This window comes from Castanea sativa, chromosome 2 (genome assembly GCF_040712315.1).
Source record: "Castanea sativa cultivar Marrone di Chiusa Pesio chromosome 2, ASM4071231v1".
In the NCBI taxonomy this organism is placed as follows: domain Eukaryota; kingdom Viridiplantae; phylum Streptophyta; class Magnoliopsida; order Fagales; family Fagaceae; genus Castanea; species Castanea sativa.
The window spans coordinates 24,285,639-24,308,014 of record NC_134014.1 but is presented as its reverse complement, the minus strand read 5'-3'; the positions used below and the strand labels follow the sequence as shown (position 1 = coordinate 24,308,014).

At 36.1% G+C, this 22,376-nt stretch overlaps 1 protein-coding gene across 3 annotated transcripts; it reads left to right on the top strand.

Annotated features, from left to right (window-relative positions):
- Positions 1-2,551: 2,551 nt before the first annotated feature.
- Positions 2,552-12,720, top strand: LOC142624599 (uncharacterized). Of its 3 annotated transcripts, none has more exons than XR_012842355.1 (10): positions 2,552-2,763; positions 3,620-4,614; positions 7,170-7,854; positions 7,952-8,038; positions 9,141-9,389; positions 11,163-11,260; positions 11,507-11,606; positions 11,790-11,888; positions 11,995-12,120; positions 12,367-12,720. XR_012842355.1 is itself a non-coding variant. In XM_075798244.1 (9 exons), exons 1-9 carry the CDS (start codon positions 2,668-2,670, stop codon positions 12,055-12,057), a joined length of 2,472 nt encoding a protein of 823 aa, XP_075654359.1. In that variant the 5' UTR covers positions 2,552-2,667; the 3' UTR covers positions 12,058-12,720. The 3 variants fall into 3 exon arrangements, 1 of the variants encoding a protein (XP_075654359.1); XR_012842356.1 differs by having other exon boundaries at positions 12,408-12,542; XM_075798244.1 differs by having other exon boundaries at positions 11,995-12,720.
- Positions 12,721-22,376: the final 9,656 nt, after the last annotated feature.

Below are 22,376 nucleotides of genomic sequence, written 5' to 3'. Positions count from 1 at the left end.
CTAAATTTGTTGTCAACCTCAAGGGTTTCCTCCTTATGTGTATAAGACGACCGATTCCACATACTCGGTTAATAATCAAGTATTTGAAAAGGTTTAAACACTTAATATTAAAGTACCTTGTATATTGTCTAAAACACATGATATAAAAGAAAATGTGTTTGTTCACAGAGGAAAAATAAGTTAATCAAGAAGAAATTGGAAGAGTTTTCATTATTTGAATAAAAAAAAAAAAGTATATGATTAGTTTTCAATCCTTAAATGCAAAACAACAACTCTTACAAAAAAAAATTAAAATAAATAAAATAAATAAACAATCAATGTCATTGGTCAAGTCCTTTACATTCTTTTTGAGAGAGTGGAGAGTATATTTGGGATAAAGTTTAGATACAAAACCAATTATAGCCTAAAATTACAAAATGCTTTAATAAACTAACATATGTTAAGAATGGCATGTGATTAATTAAGTAAACTTAACCCAAATAACTCTAATTAACTACACCACCTATTAAAAAAAAAAAGATAAAAATTAAGGGTCTGTTTGGTACGTGTGTTTAAGCAACAGTTTTCAATTTTATTAGAAATACATGTAGGTGAAAAAATGTGTAAAAATACGTATAATATTGTTTAAAAACTGAAAATATATGTTCAAACACATGTACCAAACATGGCTAAAACACTTATACGAATTCTCTCTCTCTCTCTCTCTCTCTCTCTCTCTCTCTCTCTCTCTCTCTCTCTCTCTCTCTCTCTCGTGAACCCAGAAGCACAATCCCTCTTCTTCCTCCACCACTGGTCACCCCAAACCCTCCTGTCTCCACTGCGGACTACCCCAATCCCTCTTTTTATTGCAGTTTCATATGTTGGAAAAGATCGATGACATCTCTTTTGAGAAAATGTTATTGTCATGGAGCGTGAAGGAGAAGCACAATTGTAATTCAAGATTCAAGATTTACTTCAATTCTAATTCACAATTAAAGAGATATCACATATATGATATACCTAAATGGAAAAACATTGACAGCCACGAGTTGAAAAAGTTGAGAAAGCTTAGCTAAAATACAAAACACAAATCAGAATATGCAAGTCTAACAGAGAGACACCAGTTGCTAGCTTGGGTAGTTGGGTTGGATCCGAAGAACAATCATGAGTCACTGTGAAGAGGCTGGTGGCGCAAGGACAAGTCCACGGTAATAGCCAGATTTTTTTTTAATATATATTTTAATTATTATGTTGAAATCCGGTGATTTAAGGCTGAGGATTGGGCTTTCTGGTGTTTTTATTTATTTATTTTTTTAATAAATTAGATTATAGATTTGGTTTTTTTTTTTTTTTTAGTAAGTGGTGTGGTTAACTGAGGTTAGTTAAGTTAAGTTTATTTAAGTAATCATGTGTAATGCACATGTTATTTTTTACACATGTCAATTTATTAAAGCAATTTGTAACTTTAGGCTATATATATATATTATCACATTGGATGCACTAGATAATTTTACATGGGAGAGATGTATCTATTGTACTTGATGGAACATTTTTCTCATAGCTTGTGACCCCTGCAAATATAGGAAAACAACATATCACCAGAAGCCTACTCAAAGTGGGCATGAATGATAATTATTGCAATAAGTTCAGGGACACAAATTTTTTCACGATAAGCCCGTTTAGAAATTGCTTATTTTCTTTAGCAAATTTTTTTTAAAAAAATCTAACTTATTTTCAAAAAAATTGAAAGTTAGATTATTTGAAATAAAACTTAGACAAAAGTAGTGAGCGAACCACAAAATGTACAAAAAATAAGCAAAAAGCTAGTTTATAATCATTCCCCAAACAAACACGTTAACATGTTGAAGTTGTTGAGTAATGGACAATCACTTAAAATTAACCAAGTTGTGAAAAAAAAATTAAAATTAACCGAGTTGTGAAAAAAAAAGAGAAGAGAAATGCTATTGTTCACAACGCTTTCACAATAAATCATAAGTGACATATTCTTAATAGTGAACAAAAAAGTAATTTCAGTGATAGGTTTAAATTAGAACCAATAATAACTTACTATTTATAATTTTTTTTGAAAATATCGTTGACGTAACATTTCTCGAAAAAAATTCTCTCTAGACTTATGAGAAATATTCACAACACTTTCACAAACAAATCATAAGTGACAGGTTGTTATTAGCTGTTATTAGTAGGCAAAAAAAATGATTTTAATAGTGAATTTAAATTAAAAAAAAAAAAGTAAAAACTTACCGTCGATTTGTTATAAAAGTATTTTTAAAATATTGTTATAAAAACTTGACCCACTTTTGAGAAAGTGACTCTCAAGCCTATAGAATTTGACAACAAACTTCACACCTGCTGCGTGGGAGGCTATGGGTGTGATATGAAGTGGTGGTCTCAAATGACAATGATGTGTCTTGTACATTTGCTCAGCCCACCTTTTTGTATTGGGTTGGTTGGGCTGATATTTAAGGGGTATATGGCTGAATAGGTTTGGGCTGTCGAAGCCCAACCTAACAAAATCCAATAGTTTAAAAAGAAAAAGAATCCGACCCAAAGTGGGGAGTCGACCCGACCCAGAGTTCCTGTGAGCCCTCTCTCACCATTGAGAGTCTCACACACACACACGGAGAGCAAAAGAAATGAGATAGAGAGAGAGAGATAGAGAGAGAGTGTATGGGTGCATCCTCGTCTTCCTGGGAATCTTCCTATCTGAATTCAACTTCTGGTCTTCTCTCTCTTTTGGATTTGAACCCTAATTACCTAAATCAGGTCTCTCTTCTCTCTCTCTCTCTCTCTCTCTCTCTCTCTCTCTCTCTTGATTCTCTCTTATCTCATATACTTTTTTTAATAATTTTTTTATTCGTTGAATTAGGTACCTTTTTTAATTTTTTTTATCACTCCATGTTTATATTTCATATTTTTACCTGAAATCGGTGATTCGTTTTTTATTTTTTAATTTCATATATATATATATTTATTTATTTATTTTGCTGTTGTAGAATGTATTTACCAATTCCTTGATCCTTAATGATTTTCTGTGATTTTTATTATCTGGGTATGTTTTATATGATCGGTTACATTTTATTTATTTTTGTTTTATTTATTTATAGTAGCCAAGATGAATTATTTTCTGATCATGCTGTGATTATGAATATATATATAATTTTCTTCACTTGATATCAGATCATGGGAATATATATAAAGTGAAATTATTTCTTTCTTGTACTGATTGGAATGTTGAGGCTGTAAGTGATTGATATAATAATAAAAAAAAATTATAATTTTTTGAAATGGGTAATTGATATTCGATGGTCTACGTTTGTTTGTTTGTATTTTTAATCAATAAGTTACATGTGCATCCGATGGGTGGTGAACCCAAGACCTCATTCTCCAGGTTACTCCTATAAGTGAAGGAGGTGCCATTTGAACAAGAGCTCATTGGCTATTCTAGAACCTACATTTAAGTGTTTTTAAGTGAAACTTTTCCTTTTAATACATTTGATATGTAGTCCTTGGATCCTCTAGAGAGATTGATGTTTTGTATAAAAGTTGCTTGTTAGTTGTAGCGTCTGCTGAATTTATTGATTGGATTTGATTGCCTGAATTCTTTTTTTGAATGATGCAGGATATGGATGAAATGGACTTTGATCAGATAGTCGATGTTCCTGACACCCCTGATAGGTTAGCTGCCCATCATATTATTGGTAAGGAAAGTGCTGGAAGAGAAAGCAATTCATCATTAGCTGGTCATTTGAGGAATCCTGACTTTGTGGGTGATAAATGTATGAATGGATTGAGGGGCAGGGGTAGGCTGGCCAATGATAATTTCCAGAATAAAAGATTGGTTTTTCGGTCTCGAAAGAATCACAGCGATGATGAACCTAAGGGTTGCAACAGCCCCATTATTATTTCCCCACCACAGAACTCATATGCTTCCCAGAATGCTCACTTATTTAGGAGACCAGCAATAGACAAAAGCTTTAGTCATAGGAGCAGACATTCCATTGGAACGGAAAAGAAGGATAAAGGGAAAGGCGTGTCTACTAAGTTTCCTCCAAATTCATCTGGTTTCCAAGAAGGGACTGCCTCTTTATATTTAACAGAACAGAGTGGTCACACCCAAAAACCCGAAACCGGTTTTCCATTGGATGCATTTGAAGATGAGAGAAAAGAGCAAATACCAACTTTTGGCGGTTCGTCTTCATATTGCCTTCCAGTTCCTCCAAAGGCATCCAGCAATGCCTACAAGGGGAAGGAGAAATTAGAGGACAATACATTTAAAAGTTTGGCTTTGGCTCATGGAAAAGGGGCAGCTATGTCCACTGAAAAACAAGTGTCCACACCTGTTCATTGTCTTACCATGCCAAGAGTCAGTGGGCAAAAAAGGTTAGTTCGCAATGGATGTATCTCTCCACATAATATAGCAACAAGGGCAAAACAATTAGCCGAACAGCAGAGTACCAGTTCCAATGTTGATTTGGTTTCCAAAAGTCCTCCTCTGATAAACATTAGTGATATAGTTTCTGGAGACAATAATGGTGATAGAGTGAAAGGAAAAGGTGTTATGAATCTTCCTTCAGCAAACAAGTCAGGCGCTAATATTATTCATATAACTGGCAGGTAAATTGTTTACAATGCTCATTCCTATGTAGATGCTCCCAAATGATTGTTATATTTATGTTATTAAGCAATAATTCTTTTCCCCTAATCTCACATTCATAAATCTGATAAGCTTTAGTTGATTTTTAACAGTTCCTGGGAATTTAGTGGGTACCATGAAATATTATTGGTACTTCTATTGATATATCTTTTTTTCCTAGTCTTTCTGATAGTTTCCTCAGCAAAATCAGTGGTTTTCTCCTGGTTTTTTGTTACGATCCAAGGGTCCCACATGGCTTAAGTGCAAAGCTTAACCATGTGAAATATAAGCTCTTCGACACCCTTCCCTTGCAAGCCAATTTTAATGGTGAGTTCTACCTATGGGTTTGTATCATTTGGTATCAAAGCCAACCACCATGTTGAGTAATTGGACGTAACTTGTTGAGGATGAGATTAAATGAATTGTGGTTTTGTAGTCGGACCTCGGAGGGGGCAACCTAGAGGCTATATTAAAATATCTTGCTAAGTCATTGAATAAATGATAGGTAAATGGAGCCTCCAAAAAGAGAAAGGGCTACCATCAGGTCAGTGTTGATACAGTGAGCCATCATGGTTGTTGGCCAGGAGCTTGGTGGTATGTTACAATCCAAGTTTCCCACATGGCTTAAGTGCAAGCTTAACCATGTGCATATAAGCTTTGGGCACCTTCCCTTGCGAGTTGGTCTTCAAGGTTGAGTTCTACCCATGGGTTTGTATCAATCTTCTTCTTCTTTTTTTTCCTCCCTCATGGATAGTGGAAACTACCATTATGATGTTCTTTGTCATTGTTCCTTTTCTTAGCAGCTATGTTTCCATGTGTTAAACTGGCTGTTACTATTTTTTTGTTTCTAAACACTGACATAAGCTTGGAAACCTGATATAGGACATAATTTACCATTGGTTCTGTCCCTTTGATTGCAGTATGTTGAATTTTCTTTTAGTACAATAATAAATGGTCAGTGGGGAACATTAATATAAAGTTTCTTTCGCAACATGCTGTCTTATCTGAGCAATGTGAAGAATTTCATTTGTCCCATGTGATGTCTAGTTCATCTTGAATTTGAATAGGGTTCTCTCTCTCTCATAGGCACAAATGTGTGAAGAAGTGAAACTAACGTAAATGGTCTTATAAACAGAACCCCCCCCCCCTGCCTCCTCCCAAAAAAAAAAAAAAATTGACATTAAAACCTCTTTAAAAATATTAAATGAAGAAATCAAGATGAAGGAATATAAGAAAACCAATAAGTAATGATCTCAAGAGAAAAAAATCATTTAAGTAATGCATGACTATTTCCTTCATGCAGCAAAAGATCTGCTTGAGGCACGATGGATAGATTTCCACACACATGCTTCCCCACCTCTTCTCCCTATTTCTAGTAGACCTCTCAACTACCTTACCTAACAGTGAGAATACCGCTGGCTTAATTTCTCAAGCTGCAGAACACTATAACAAGATGTTATGCTGTTTCTCTACTAGACTTGCTAATGAAGCTATGGAAGATTAATTTGCTATTACTTTACAACTTCTCCTGTTCAAAAATCATTTTAGGCCATGTGTGAAGTCCAATTGAAGTGAAGCTCATGGAATTTTGATGGTCTAAGTATGAGTCTTTTAGGGTAAAAATAGTCTTTAATTTGGGTTTTTATTTTATTATTTATGGTCAATTTTATATTCAGGGGCAGATCTTTTGGTTGTAGAATATTTCCCAAAGAAGTAATTGTGAATTTCAATTATGATTTTTGTGCAATTTTCATTACTAAAGATCATGTCTTGAGATCTGTCTTGAATTAGTAATCATTGTGGAGTTTGTTATGCTTGTGCCATGATACTTATTGGTATGGCTTCATTATTAGCTCATTCCTGTAATTTTTGCATTAATATAAAATTGATTACCATATTTTTTTCTTTTTCCTTAAGAGATGTTGGTCTGTACTTTGTTGCACTTTGATGGGAACTTACATCATGATTTTTATTATGCTTATCTACATGACAATTGGTGTTCACTATTTAATGACCATTTAGCTCAAAAATCTAGTTTCTGTATGCTTCCTCTTGACTTCTTCAATTTACTGTCAGTGTAGTTATGATTCCTGTCTTAGTTGTTACACTTCTTTAAATATTTTGAAGGATGGGCCCTCTTGATGGTCATCAGTGGCATGTACTTGCATTGAACATAGAGGGTTTACCACTTAGATTTTAATTATACTGTTGGTTTTGTGAATAACTTTTAGATCTTTATTGAAATTGGCCTTATTTTTTGGATATTTTATTCGTTCTTATTGTGCCAATTTTCTTGCAATTATTGATTTTTAGTTTCTTTGGTCTAAATTTGTCAAAGGTCTGGCATATACTAAAATCTTCTTAACTCTGGTAGAAGTTTCAAATAGCTCAAGAAAAAAAAAAATGAAAATATGACATTGTTAAAAATTTTGATCCTGTTTTATTGTTGCCAATTGTTGTTGGATTAAAATGGCCTGTCATGTCTTTAAAGTACTTGTATTCTGATACCTTATAGCCTGTTATGTTTTTGGAGCAGCCCTGTGATTGATAATGGAGAAGCTGATGGACACAACAATGCTAGTAGAGATGCATTTGCATTGCCTGAAAGATTACGTGGTTGGAGAAGTACACGGAGTCGTTCCAAGAAAAATGATAATCCTTTGTCTGATGCTGCTGGGTGTCTTTCTGGGATGAATGGTGTTGAAAATTTTATTAGTCAACAGCATGAAAACAGAGCAGAGAGAAGGGATACAGGGAGTGGAATAAACTGCAGGGCTCAATGTGATGTTGCAAAAGATTGTGATGCAGCACAAACAGCTGCTGAGATTGTCTCTGAGGTTGACCAGATAGCTGGACCGCATTATGCACCAAATACACTCAGTAGAAGGCAAAAGAAACATAGATTGACTTCAAGAAATCGTGGTGAGTGCTCTGCATCAGTTACTGATGACTCAGATATTGTGATTCTTGGTTCGTATGGGGAACCATCAAATTCAAGATCATCCAGAATCCAGACTCGTCAACGTAGGGGCAGTTTGGGTCCACTTATTGAAGTCGATGATTTATCAACTGAAATGAGACAAAACCTCTCCCATGATTTAGACCGCACGAATAATGATGACTCAGATGCTAGGGCAAGACAACTAGAAGCAGATGAGATGTTGGCTCGGGAACTGCAAGAACAACTATATAATGAGATGCCTGTGGTTGGAGGTCATGAGGTTGGTTCCTTCATATGGATGCTTTTCTACGTGATTAAATCTTCCAATCAGATGCTCTTTTTTTTTAAGTGTCTCACTGTTTATGATCTTATGTCAGATTGATGAAAATGTAGCATGGGAGATGCAGCAGGAGTGGGACGTTTTCCGTTCTGCTTCTGGTGGAAGTCACAGTGATACACACCCTGTGAGTGAGCTTCTATATTTTTAATGATTTGCTGAAAAAATGAAATGCCATAGATTCATGTTAGTCACTGTATCTCTGCTATGACATAATAATCATGAAAATTGATTGAAATTATTAACTGGTTTCTTCATTTAATGTTGGTTGTAATACTAAATACTACGACACAATTATACCTTGGCTTGTAAATAAGTGGGGGACCTGTCCAAATGTTTGTATATATTTATGAAGCATGACGGGCCTTTTTACTTCCCTGGCCTGGCCTGGCCTGGTCAGTACCTCATATGGATAGTATTTTAACATGTGATAGTGAATATCTTCAATATAATACAAATCTAATGTACCAAGGGCTGCAGTTTGGCTGAGCCAAGCTAAGTTTTAAATGCATGAGACTGGTTTTACCTCCAAATATATGAGTAACTGTAATGTATAAATTTTTGGACTTGCACTCAAGCCTACATTGTGAGATCACAGGTTCTATCCTGTATGGATGCTTGATAGCATGAGTTGTGTATTTAACTATCATTATGAGGATGGTGTAGCAGGTCAGAACAAAACTTGGAGGCCCTACTTATTTATACTTTGTTTAGAGGTATATGGAAAAGATCGTGCAATATATTAATGCCCTTCTTGAGTGATGATTATCTTTCAATACTGTGGATCTGTTGAGGAGGCCTGCAAAGTTCTAACTGTACTAAATTTGCTGTTGATTTTGCAGTAATCTTACTGATAGCTTTCACTCAAAAGAAGGGTTGTGTCAGCATGTTGACTGATATGTTGCTTTTTGACTAAAATGATATGATGGATTAAAATAATGTTAATACAAATTCCCAAATGAATTTTTTCCCTGGAAAATGACACCTATTTTATTGCATATTTGGTTACTGTTTTATGTGATTACTTGGTGTTTTTTTAATTATTTGCTGGAGTAAATTACTCTCTCTTTTAAAAAATCCTTAATTGCACACACACCTGGTGGGTCTTGATCCCATGTCTCACCCTCCACCTTGTTATAAGAGGAGGAAAAGCCATTTGAGCTAGAGTATGTTGGCAGAGTGTTCTACTAGCTTTCACTAACAGTTCTTTTGGTTTGCATGTTTGTCAGAGAGGCTCATCAGTAACACATTCATCTAGACAACCTCGGTCACGGTCTTCTCATAACTCTTCAATTAGGAGAGCAACCCAGGCTCAAGCTCCTACCTCTAATCGAATAGCACAGTTGATGGGAGCCCAGGCTAGAGTTCCCACCTCTAGTAGAATAGCACAGTTGAGAAATCGCATCTCCAGACATTCTCCTTCAGGGTCATCAAGTCGAAGGAATCTCCACTTTCCTTCATACATGGATTTAGACATGGTACCTCTCTTTCTCCCCCCCGCCTCCTCTTCTTCTTCTGTTTCTGTTCCCACCTGTTTATTTATTTATTATTCTGTGATATAGTTGATAGTTTAGTATAGACTTATTTGATGGTATATATGTTATAGTGTAGCTGTATAGGATGATCAAATGTGTGCATTGTTTGAAATTCAACTTTGGGACACCATGGTCATAAAATTTTTAGAAAATATTTGTAAACTACTATTCTTAATCCTTTTGTGCTGTGTAAAAAAAATTGTAAAAGGACCCTCAACATGTTTTATTAAAAAGAGAAATAGGTAAAAAGGGAATCCAATATGGGACCAATGTTGAAACTGATTTTTATTTTAGGAGTCTACTACCAAGTTTTGGATGAGGGAAGATACCTTGATTTTTGTCATATTCCCCTTGTCATTGTAACTTCTTCGTTTTTTTCCTTCTTGGGAACTTTTCAGGTTATTTAACAATGACGTGAACTTAGAAGTATTATGCATTCCAGTTTAATGTTGGGAACTTAGGATGCAATTTGATCTTTGTTAATGAAAAAGGAGGAGGTGCAATTACATAATAAACTAAAGAGTTTGACCTTGATGTCAATTTGCAATTGCATCAATCTCCATCTTATAAGTTTGAAGTCATGGCAATTTGGACCGTCAATAAGTCTTAATAAAATAAAAAATATGAAAACCCACATGAATTGCAGTTGGGATCTTTTTTCAATTTTCAAAGATGGAAATCACTACAGGACTTGGGATCTATTTGGGCACTGAAAACCTCTGGACATGAACCACATTTGGTATTTAGGATAATAAAAATATTTTTGTCCTTGATATGTGGTGTAGGCTCGATTTTGGTCCCTCAAACTTTAAAAAGTTTGGATATACCCTTTAGGCTATTCTTAGTTGTGATGATTTTTTTTTTTTGTTAATTACTATTATACCAATATGGTGGATCAAATATTGCGGGCTGGATTCTAAATGCCAACCATTTTTGTTTTCCATCCTCCTAGTTTTCATTCGTACCAAATGAATGCAAATTTCAATCTCTCCTCTATTTTCCTCCTCCCATTAACCCATGACCTCATCCTCCAACTTTCTCTTATAGGGAAGAGTACCATTTATAAGCTAGAGCTCATTGACACATTTGAGGATGCACAGTTTTTGGCGCTTATAAGGTTCCGAATTCCCAGTGTTGCTCAATTGGCCTTTTGCTACTTTTAAAGGATGGAGATTTACTTAGGGTTGAAGGTGCTATGATTTTAAGTAATAGGGGACGTTGGTGTAATTTTCATGGTATGCACTGTGATCCCTGATCATGTAAAAAATTTGACACTGATTTCAAATTTTAACATAACAATAGGGATCCTCAATGATTCTTGGTTAATGAAATGTTATGAAAACCTACATGAGTCGTGCTTGGGATCCCTTTGGACCCCAAAATGTTCATGATGTGAACCACATTGGTATTTTGGATTAAAGAAAGAGGTGCTATATTTCTCTAGCTGTGTTTATTTGCTAGGTTTTACACGAGGAAGACTCATTTGGATGGAATATTGGGTTTGGAGTTAACAGAGACGCACATAGGGTTTGGAGTAGAATTCTTACACTTGGTTTTTATTATTATTTTTATATATATGTAATGATCCCGAAAGAAAAAAAATTATTCTCTTTTTACCTCACTTGTACTGACAGTGGTGATGGATATGTTGGGTTTGTGATTGACATGAAAAGGACCATTTTAAAATTAATATTGCTCTCGTGCTTTGTCATGCAGAGACTTGATATATTGGAAGCATTAGAGGCTGCAGTTGGGGACCTTAGTGATATGAGTATGGCTAATCACGCCTTTCAAGTTCAGCGTGATTTTAATGAGTAAGACTTTATTCTCTTTGTTAATTATGCTCTAATTCCTGTTGTTTTCCTATTAATTCTTAGTAATGGTGGAGTTTTTTATTTTTTTATCAACTGTAATCTTTGTTAATTATTATATATTTTCTGCTTCTTTTTATTAATGTTTAATGCATATCCAAGGTCTCTTTTTTTTCCCAGTTTTGTTTCTTATCAAGCATAGCATATATTTATTTTCTTGTAGTTTAGCCTTTTTTCATTTTCTTGCAGAAATGATTATGAAATGTTGTTGGCCCTTGATGATAATAATCACCATCATGCCGGTGCATCTGTCAATCAGATTAATTGTCTTCCGCAGTCAACAGTACAGGTATGGGTGTGGGTGTGGGTGTGGGTGTGGGTGTGTGCGCGTCCGGTCTATCTGTCAATTATATGAATTGCAGTACAGGTAGGGGTGTGTGTGTCTGGTTCTTTCCCTTTCTGTGGACATGCACTGGTTTGTAGGATTTGCAGATTTATTTGCTATTTCACGCTGTTCTGTTTTCTGTGTCAGACTGATACCAGTGAAGAGGCTTGTGCAATTTGTCTTGAAATTCCAACTATTGGAGAAACCATTCGGCATCTCCCATGCTTACACAAATTTCACAAAGATGTAGGAATTATCTTCTCACTCTCAACATTAAAATTTTCTTATAAAATAAGCCATCAAACATCTGACTATTTCTTTTATTTTATTTTTTTCCCTTCTTTGTTGTCAGTGCATTGATCCATGGCTCAGCCGAAGGACATCATGCCCAGTTTGCAAGTCTTCCATCACTTAGTTTGCACTGGGAGTCTAGTGCTGAATTACTCCACAACTGGAGCATTCTCATTCTGGGGTTAAGGTAATAATTGTTTCAATTGTATTATTGTTCCCATTGGATGATGTTGGAATCAAAATTGTGCAGTGGCAGACGGCTATCTTACTTTTGTTCCATTAGATTTTTAAGTTATAAACAATTTAAAGAAAGGCTCAAAATGATTAGAGCCGTGAAAATTTCTTTGGGATGGTGTTGTCAATGGTGAATTGTCTCCTTTTGAATTGATCTATTGGCTCATCTTTAGCAAAGTTTGTATATTTGGCTTTGGAGGTTTCAGCATGATCCCCTGAAAAATTTAAGTTCTAATGAAGTTGATGCAACTCGGATGGCATACTGAAGTCTAGGTCTAACTTCAGATCAATGTGAGCTGGAGGTCAATAAGACATGGACTTAGACGGCTGATCTTGGGACTGGAGTTCCCAACCATTTGCAAATGGCGCAAGGAATCATTTTGCCATATGGGTGACCTAATGCAGCGTGTATGTGTACTGGTCATTTACTGGCATTGCGGTTGTATATGTGGCATTGCTGTTGTACTGGTCATTTTCTGGGGGATGGTTGGTGACACTCACAATCCTCTCTTAACTTGAAAATTAAGTGCGATCCTTTATTACGGCCTTTAAATTGACATCTATGCTTGAGCAATTTTCTTAAGGGAAAAACATAGATATAATTCTTCTGATGTTGCCCGTTAGGTTCTCCAATTAAATTCAAACACATAGTTGTATTGACCAATGAAGCACTTAGTTTTATATTTTTCAAGGACCATTGAATTCAACACAACAATGTATTTGAATTTCATGAAAGAACCTTATGTGCTGCATTGTTATGCTATTTGTGCGTGTTAGTGTGCGTATACAAATATATAGTTATATACATGCACGTAGGATGAAAGACATGTTAACTCCAAGGGGTTGACCTAGTGCTTCTTAAAGCCACGAGTTTGTTGTTAGGAAAATTTTCAAGTTTGGGTCGTTTCTCTTATGTTTGCAGCTCGACCTTCATAAGCCCACATACTCAGCCACATGATAGGCTATGGTGTATGGGCTTGGCTTAAGCAGAAAAAAGAATCGAAATTTGAACATAGAACAAGTTTTTATGCATGGGCAATTGGACAAAACATTTCTTCTAACTTATTGTTGCAAAAGAGATAATAGTTGGAAAAACTTGGATTGATGAATGTTCTTGAAGTATTAATTTTAGCTATTGGTATTCTTCAACAACTTCAAATGGGGTTCTGAAAAATGTTTAGACCTTTCAATTGAAAGACCTAAAAAAATCCAAGTAAACCAAAAATCATTCTCCAATATCCCCTCCATATAAATAAGTGGTAATTTTGTTAAATGTGGTAATTATCAATCTTATAGGTTTATCATATATAATGGTATCAATCTCCATAATCCCCCTTCAATTTATTACCTGCCAATATTCCAGTATGAACTAAGAATGTATAAAAATTGTTGGCCGTATTTGATGATTTTAAAGTCGGATAAACGCAAAGGGTGTCTGGTCACACCCACGAACTCGTTTTCATGTTTTTATTTTCAATATGATGATGATAAATTTAGAGAGAGAGAGTCATAAATATATTTTGATCAAATGCGAAATGTGATTGCAGTAGGAACTTCGGCTTCAAAGATAGATTTGAGAAAGACTCGTACCTAAGCTCTGATCAAATGCCTACTCTGAATATATACAGATGTATATTCTGTTTTTTTTTTTTTTTTAAGAGCTACACAATTTTTACATCGTTGATTTTTATAAGATCCAAGGGCAAAAAAACATTAGTATTCATGTCATCAACTTTCATACTTTATAGTAAATTAATGATTCAGGAGCATTAACTTCATCCTCTCCCTCTCTCTCTCTCTCTCTCTCTTCAAAAATGAAAAATTATTGTGTACTTCTAGAATATCATAAATGCGTACTCCCTCCTCTCACATGAATGGTGGATCCTACTAATTAAATTCATGATAGGATTTACCATTTATGTGAGAGGGAGGAGTACGCATTTATGGTACTCTGGGAATACCTAATAATTTTCCTCTAAAAATAAATGGCTTTCCTTATTTATTAAAATTTCCAGTCCACGCTCCAGTTGTCTAACTTAAGAAGAAGAAGGTTCTTTTCTTTTAAGCCAAAAATAGATCTAAGTTCTAACTCATGACCAAATAAACGTTATAATCAAACACCAATTACATCTAAAAGTTCCACAACACTGTTTCCTCCAAAGTACGCAACCAATTACAGCAAAACAATTTTTCCAAGTCTTGCAAAATTAAAAGTTGCTTAATAAAAAGCTAAAACCAGACTCATCCATATATTTGCCCCTTGTAAAACACCTAGTTTATATGTTTAATTGCACATCCAATTTGGTGTAAAGTGCTTCTTGAGTGTACATGAAATTTATGGTGTGGTAAAGATTTGTATTACTCGGTAAAATGATTGTTTGATACAACATTGCCCTTTAGCTGTCAACTTCGAGTACAAAGAAATGGTAGTAGAGAAGGATGATTTGGACTTGTTAATGGGTGCAATGGAGGAGAGAGGTCTAGGAAGTTCAGAATGTTGAAGAGAGAGAAGACATGGAGGCTGGAAAGGGTTTAACTTTAACTTTTAATGCTCTCACTAAGATTTTGGGTACATTATAGAGCGGATGTAAAGTCGCCTTGCTGGTTGGAAAGCAAATCTGCTATCCTTCACGGGTTAGATGATTCTTACTCAAGCTGTGACAACTACTATTCCAAACTATGCCATGTAGTGTGTGGCACTTCCTTCACAAATTCTTAACAGCGTGGATAAAATCAGCCGAAATTTCCTATGAGGATCAACTGACTCCAAGAAAAAGATCCATCTGATTAATTGGAAAAAGATAACAAGACCTAAGAAAGATGGTGGCTTAGGAATCCAAGCAGCAAAGGAAAAAAACATTGCCTTATTAGCCAAGCTTAATTGGCGTTTGCAAAGTGAAAACACTTCCATTTGGGCAAGAGTCTTGCACCAGAAATATCGCTCCTCCAGGAGAGTTCTCAATCCCAACACTAGGAGCAAACCATGTTCTTCCACTTGGTCTGCAATCAAAAAGGGTGAGAAGGTGTTTAAAAAAGGGACTAAATGGGTTGTCAGAAGGGAGAGCAGTTTGTCGGTATGGCATGATAAATGGATGGATAAGGGTTCCCTTAGAAGCCAAATTGTTGGCCCCCTCAATCATGAAGAGGATGAAATTTTATTAAAGGAAGTGGTTAATTATACAGGTTGGAATTGACATAAACTTTCCTTTTCCTTCCCTAACTCTCTAATGCAGGAAATAAAAGCCACTCCTATTTCCTTTGCGGCGTCAAGTGCTGATCGTATTATTTGGTCTTCATCTCCTAATGGGAATTTTGACCTCAAAGAAGCCTACAATTTGGCTTGCTTGGAAAATGAGGGCTGGTCATCTGATTCTTTTAATGGGGAATGGATATGGAAGGTATGTACCACCCCAAAAATTCAATGCTTTATATGGCAATGCTCCCTTCAAAGCATACCGGTCCATGGAGTGCTCTCTGCCAGGGGAATGAATTTATCTGATGTATGTCCTCTCTGTAATGAAGGTATTGAATCCATTTTGCATGCTCTTAGGGATTGCTACGAAGCTCAAGCCTTTTGGAACTCCCTAGGCCCCCCTTTTCCTAATTCTCTCTTCTACAGGTCTGATCTGAAGGTTTGGATCCGTCTAAACTGTTGTTGCTCCTAGGTTTCTCCTTTTTCCAATATTAGCTGGGGTACTATTTTTTCCTTTGGTATTTGGTCTTTGTGGATTCGGCGCAACAATACTATCGTTCGAAATGGAAATTTAAGATCTGAAGCGATTGCAAGGGCCACAGAATATGCCCTCATCGGCTCCAATGGAAAGCAGAGCCGTGCAAAAACTTCCATTAAAGTCAGCTGGCTCAGACCTCCTTTAGGCTGGTATAAACTTAACTCCGATGGCTTTTCTTGCGGCAACCCAAGCCTAGCAGGTGGTAGGGGCCTAATTCATGATGACAAAGGTCTTTGGGTTAAAGGCTATACCAGGGCTGTTGGAACCATCACTAGTGTTGCAGCCGAATTATAGGCTTTAATGGCCTGTTTGGATGTTTAAAAAAAGAGGGGGAGTAGAGTAGAGGGAAGGGAAGTAATTCAATTACCTTGTTTGGGAGTTTTTTAAGGAAGGAGAGGGAGGGGTTTGGAGGGGTTTGAAGGGGTTTCAACTACCTCCAACCCCCTCATTTTTAATTCCCCCAAATTGGAGAGATTTGGAGGGAGAGTAGAGCACATAAAATTATTGATAAAGTAAATTACCTAATTTACCCTTATTATATTTATAAAATTACAATGTTAAAAACAAGGGGAAGAGCTAATTACTCCCTTCCCCCTTACTAATTATAAAAACATCCAAACAAGGTGGAAGGTAATCATTCTCCTCTACTCTCCTCTCCACTACTCCCTTCCCCTCTACTCCCCTCTACTCTCCTCCCTCTCTAAACTTCCAAACAGGCCATAAGGGATGGTATTAGACTTTGCATCTCCCTAAAGCTTCCTGCAGTGGTTGTGGAACTTGATGCGCAACTGCTTGTGGACCTTTTGAAGAAGGATGATGGTCAGTCCAATAGCTATGGTGCTCTCCTCAGTGACTGCAAGGCTGGGCTTCGAGAAATTCCCATGGTTCATGTCCAACATTGTTTTCTGAAAGCCAACAAATGTGCGGATGCCCTTGCTAAAAGGGGTGCCCTTCTCCCTCAAGATTTTGTAGTTTTTTTAACCCCCTACTGAGGTTTCCTTGTTACTTAGTTTAGATTGTCCAGGGGTGGCTTATGATAGATTTGTATCTGTTTCTTAGTTTTCAATAAAATCATCATGATGAGAATCAACAAGCATTCAAGGATCCATTGCATGTTCCAGTTGGGCCTATTACAAGAGCAAGATCCAAGAAGATCAAAGAAGCACTTGATGGGCTGATTCAAGAGATTTGGGTTGATTCTAACGCAGGACATTCCAAGCTTGGCCCAAAGGAAGCTGAAAACGTAATAAATTTAATTCAAGCTATTTAGGGCTGATCTGGCTTAATTGCGAGTGATTTATGGCATGAATTAATGACTAATTGACTTTCCAGCTCTATATCAGTTAAGGCAGATTTTTTCCTATTTTGGATATGCTAATTTCACACCAAATCAACTTTTATTTAGGGTTTTATTATTTAGTACGTTTTTTAGGTATTTTTCTTGTTTTTAGGTGCAATTAATGCTTTTTAGGTCAAATTTGATTCCTGATATAGTAAGGTATCAATTAGGAGTTATTTTAGAATATATTTTCTTGTTTGTCAAGTTTTATGGAGCCCTTAAATAGGCTCTGAAGTTTGTAAACTTTTTTCAGATCATTATTGAATAAAAATTCAGAAAAGGTGAGGCTTTGCTCTCTTTTGGTTCTTCAAGAACTGTGAACTTATCAAGGATTCTTCCTTGTGGCGTTCAAACTTTATACCTTTGGTTCGTGATTCTTTATAATCATTGGGTCAAGGTCAACTTATACCTTTGGTTCGCGTTTCGATTATAAACGTTGGGTCAGGGTTTCTATCATAAATCTGATTTTTAGCTTTCCTGGGTTAAATATTCCAATATTTTTGTTGGGTCTCAAAGCGTGTCGATTGAGGTTCGCATCATTTGGTATTAGAGCCAGGTTCTAAAATCAGTTTTTTATCCCTTTATTTTTTTTGTTTCCTGTTATCATCCTATCCTATTTCTTTTGTGTTCTTCATTCATCGTTCTTATTTTTTGTTTTTGTTGAAGTGCACTAGGTTAAAATCGTGCACCTAGTTCCCAAAAAAAAAAAAAAAAAAACGTGAAAAAAAAATAGACATCTGAAAGGAAATAGCAAAAAAAAAAAAAAAATTTGTTTGTAGTTTCAGTTCTCTCAGACCAAAATATTGTTTTCTTTTGTCTTCTTCCTTTGATTTGGTATTTCTGTCATATTTTCTTGCCATTGGTATTTGTTTTAACACTACAAGTTGAATTTCTTGATCAAGTTTATTAGTTCATTGCAGAACTAAAAAGGCGAAGCTACGAGTGGAAAAAGGCAAGAGAGTGTGAGACTAATATCGGAAAAAAGCCAATTTAAGAGTGAAACACGAGTGGGAGTGACATAATTTGAGTGCAAACACGTGAGGGAGTGTTGTGAGGAATTATTTATAACAATTCTCTGTTGTTTCAAAAGTATGTCTTTCAGGTGTGAAACATCAAATAGGGAAGGTGGGGAGGAGTCGTCCATCATTTTACAGGCTATGCAACAAAAATTTAAACGCATGAACGTGGTGTTTAATGAGATTCGGGATCGGATGGATAGGCAAGACACTGTTATTGCTACTTTGCATGAGGAGCGTCCCCAAAGAGGCCCTAATGCTAGAAGGCAAGAAAGGCGTTCTCGCATGAATGATTCTGATGACTACCACGAGGATGAGTTTGAAGATGAAAAAGATCAATCTTCATTGAACAATGAGGGCAGGTTTGTGCCAAGGAGAGAAAGGCGTGCTAGAGGTTTCTGAAGAGATCCAAGATGGCAAGATGGGACTGACAGGAACCTAGGAAACATAAAAATGAAGATACCAACATTCCAAGGGAAAAATGATCCAGAAGCATACTTGGAGTGGGAGAAGAAGGTGGAGTTAATCTTTGAGTGCCACAACTACTCCGAGGAGAAAAAGGTGAAACTCGCTGTCATTGAGTTTACTGACTATGGGATTATATGGTGGGATCAACTTGTGATGAATAGAAGGAGAAACCATGAGAGACCTATTGAGACTTGGGAGGAAATGAAGGTCATCATGAGGAGGCGGTTTGTTCCTAGTCACTACTATAGGGACTTGTATCTGAAATTACAGAGTCTTACTCAATGCTATAGGAGTGTGGATGACTACCACAAGGAGATGGAGATTGCCATGATTCGGCAAATGTAGAGGAGGATAGAGAAGCTACCATGGCAAGGTTTCTGAATGGGCTGAATCGGAACATTGCCAACGTGGTGGAGTTGCAGCACTACGTGGAGTTGGAGGACATGGTCCACATGGCAATAAAGGTGGAACGACAGCTTAAAAAGAAAGGTATTCGGTCATTTCAAAATCTGGGCTCCTCTACTTCATGGAGGTCAAATGGGAGGAAAGACGAAGGGGCTGTTTTCAAGTCCAAAGCCGAACCACAAAAAAGGAGAGATGAAGCTCCCGGTATCAATAAAGGTAAAAATGAATCCCAGACTCGTAATCGTGATATTAAGTGTTTTCGTTGTTTGGGAGTAGGTCATATTGCTTCACAATGCCCAAATAAGAGGACCATGATCGCACATATTGATGGAGAGGTGGAAACTGAAAGCGAGGAAGATGATGACCAGATTCCATCACTTGAGGATGCTTGTGATGAGGAAGTGGAGTATCCAGTGGAGGGCGAGTCACTTGTGGCTAGGCGTGCTTTAAGTGCCCAAGTCAAAGAGGATGACATGGAACAACTAAGGGAGAACATTTTTCACACTAGATGCCACGTCAACAACAAGGTATGTAGTATGATTATAGATGGGGGGAGCTGTACTAATGTGGCTAGCACTACTTTAGTCGAAAAATTGAATTTACCTACCTTGAAACACCCTAGACTATATAAGTTGCAGTGGTTGAATGATTGTGGAGAAGTTAAGGTAAATAAGCAAGTACTGGTTTCTTTTTCAATTGGGAGGTACAAGGATGAAGTACTTTGTGATGTTGTTCCAATGCAAGCGGGTCACATTTTATTGGGCAGGCCATGACAGTTTGACAGGAAAGTCAATCATGATGAGTTCAAGAATAGGTATTCTTTTGTTAAAGATAATAAAACCATTACTCTTGTACCGTTGACTCCAAGACAAGTGTATGAAGATCAAGTGAAACTGAAAAGAGAAAATGACCTGAAAAATTGTGAGATTGAGAATGCAAAAAAAGATGATGAAAAAGAGAGTGAAAGAATAAAAGAGTGTGAACAGAAAAAAGAGAGTGAAAACATAAAAAAGAGTGAAAAGACAGTTGAGAGTGGAAAAAATAAGAGAAAAACAAAAAAACAAAGGAGTTTTTATGCTAAGGCGAGTGATGTCAAGAGTGCTTTTTATACAAAACAGCCTATATTTGTACTCTTGTACAAAGAGGTGTGTTTTAATACTAACGAACTTGATGAATCTTTGCCTAGTGTTGTTGTCTCTTTGTTGCAGGAATATGAGGACGTGTTTCCTAATGATGTTCCTAGTAGATTGCCACCTATTAGAGGAATAGAGTATCAAATTGATTTTGTGCCAGGTGCGACAATTCCTAACCGACCAGCATATAGGAGTAATCCGGAGGAGACAAAGGAACTTCAAAGTCAAGTTGAGGAGTTGTGTACTATAATTCAGAAGAACTTGAAAAATTGGCAGGATCATTTGCCATTCATTGAGTTTGAATATAATCAGAGTGTTCATTCTACTACTAATTGTTCACCATTTGAGATTGTTTATGGTTTTAATCCACTAACTCCTTTGGATTTGCTACCTTTACCAGTTAATGAAATGACTAGTTTGGATGGTGAAAAGAAGGCTGAGATGGTGAAGAAACTCCATGAAAGAGTACGGCAACATATAGAGAAGGAAAATGAGCAATATGTGACCAAAGCCAGCAAGGGCCGTCGACAAGTCCACTTTGAACCGGGTGATTGGGTTTGGGTGCATATGAGAAAAGAAAGATTTCCAGCTCGTAGGCGGTTTAAGCTGCATCCTAGAGGGGATGGTCCATTTCAAGTCCTTGAGAGAATCAATGATAATGCATACAAGTTGGATCTTCCAGGTGAGTATAATATTAGTGCTACATTTAATGTTTCTGATCTTTCTCCTTTTGATGTAGGTGACGATTCGAGGACGAATCTTTTTGAAGAGAGGGGGAATGATGAGAATCAACAAGCATTCAAGGATCCATTGCATGTTCCAGTTGGGCCTATTACAAGAGCAAGATCCAAGAAGATCAAAGAAGCACTTGATGGGCTGATTCAAGAGATTTGGGTTGATTCTAACGCAGGACATTCCAAGCTTAGCCCAAAGGAAGTTGAAAACGTAATAAATTTAATTCAAGTTATTTAGGGCTGATCTGGCTTAATTGCGAGTGATTTATGGCATGAATTAATGGCTAATTGACTTTCCAGCTCTATATCAGTTAAGACAGATTTTTTCCTATTTTGAATCTGCTAATTTCACACCAAATCAACTTTTATTTAGGGTTTTATTATTTAGTACGTTTTTTAGGTATTTTCCTTGTTTTTAGGTGCAATTAATGCTTTTTAGGTCAAATTTGATTCATGATATGGTAAGGTATCAATTAGGAGTTATTTTAGAATATATTTTCTTGTCTGTCAAGTTTTATGGAGCCCTTAAATAGGCTCTGAAGTTTGTAAACGTTTTTCAGATCATTATTGAATAAAAATTCAGAAAAGGTGAGGCTTTGCTCTCTTTTGGTTCTTCAAGAACTGTGAACTTATCAAGGATTCTTCCTTGTGGCGTTCAAACTTTATACCTTTGGTTCGTGATTCTTTATAATCATTGGGTCAATGTCAACTTATACCTTTGGTTCGCGTTTCGATTATAAACGTTGGGTCAGGGTTTCTATCATAAATCTGATTTTTAGCTTTCCTGGGTTAAATATTCCAATATTTTTGTTGGGTCTCAAAGCGTGTCGATTGAGGTTCGCATCACATCCTTTTCACCAAAAAAAAAAAAAAAGAGTATTCCTTTTAAGGGAAATGCTAATAAATGTCCTTAGGGCACTGGTTAACAATCCATTTAAAGAAAGTTTTTATGAGAGAAGAAAAAAAAATTAATATTTTGATAACTTTTTTTCTTTCCCATAAAAGTGGTGTCAAAAATTTTCTAGAATGAATTATTAACCATTACTCTAAAGGCACTCGTTAGCATAACCCTTCTTTTCAAATTATTTCATTCTCAAAAACCTTACCTTTCTTCCACATTCACTATTTCCAAACTTATCTTTCTTTGACACAACCAAATCAAACTTTTTTTGTGGGATAAATCCACAATCCACCCTTTAATATCTTATATTAGTTATCATCCTAATCCAAAAGAATTCATTCCCCTTCTTTTCAAATTATTTCATTCTCAAAAACCTTATCTTTCTTCCACATTCACTGTTTCCAAACTTATCTTTCTTTGACACAACCAATTACCAAACTTTTTTTGTGGGATAAATCCACAATCCACCCTTTAATATCTTA

What these genes read in the sequence shown, in the direction of transcription:
- LOC142624599 (XM_075798244.1), top strand. Translation starts at nt 2,668, where the DNA reads ATGGGTGCATCCTCGTCTTCCTGGGAATCTTCCTATCTGAATTCAACT. An exon ending in CATACATGGATTTAGACATG is followed by an intron (nt 9,390 to 11,162) that starts GTACCTCTCTTT and finishes TTTGTCATGCAG; the next exon opens with AGACTTGATATATTGGAAGC. An exon ending in TTCCGCAGTCAACAGTACAG is followed by an intron (nt 11,607 to 11,789) that starts GTATGGGTGTGG and finishes TTTCTGTGTCAG; the next exon opens with ACTGATACCAGTGAAGAGGC.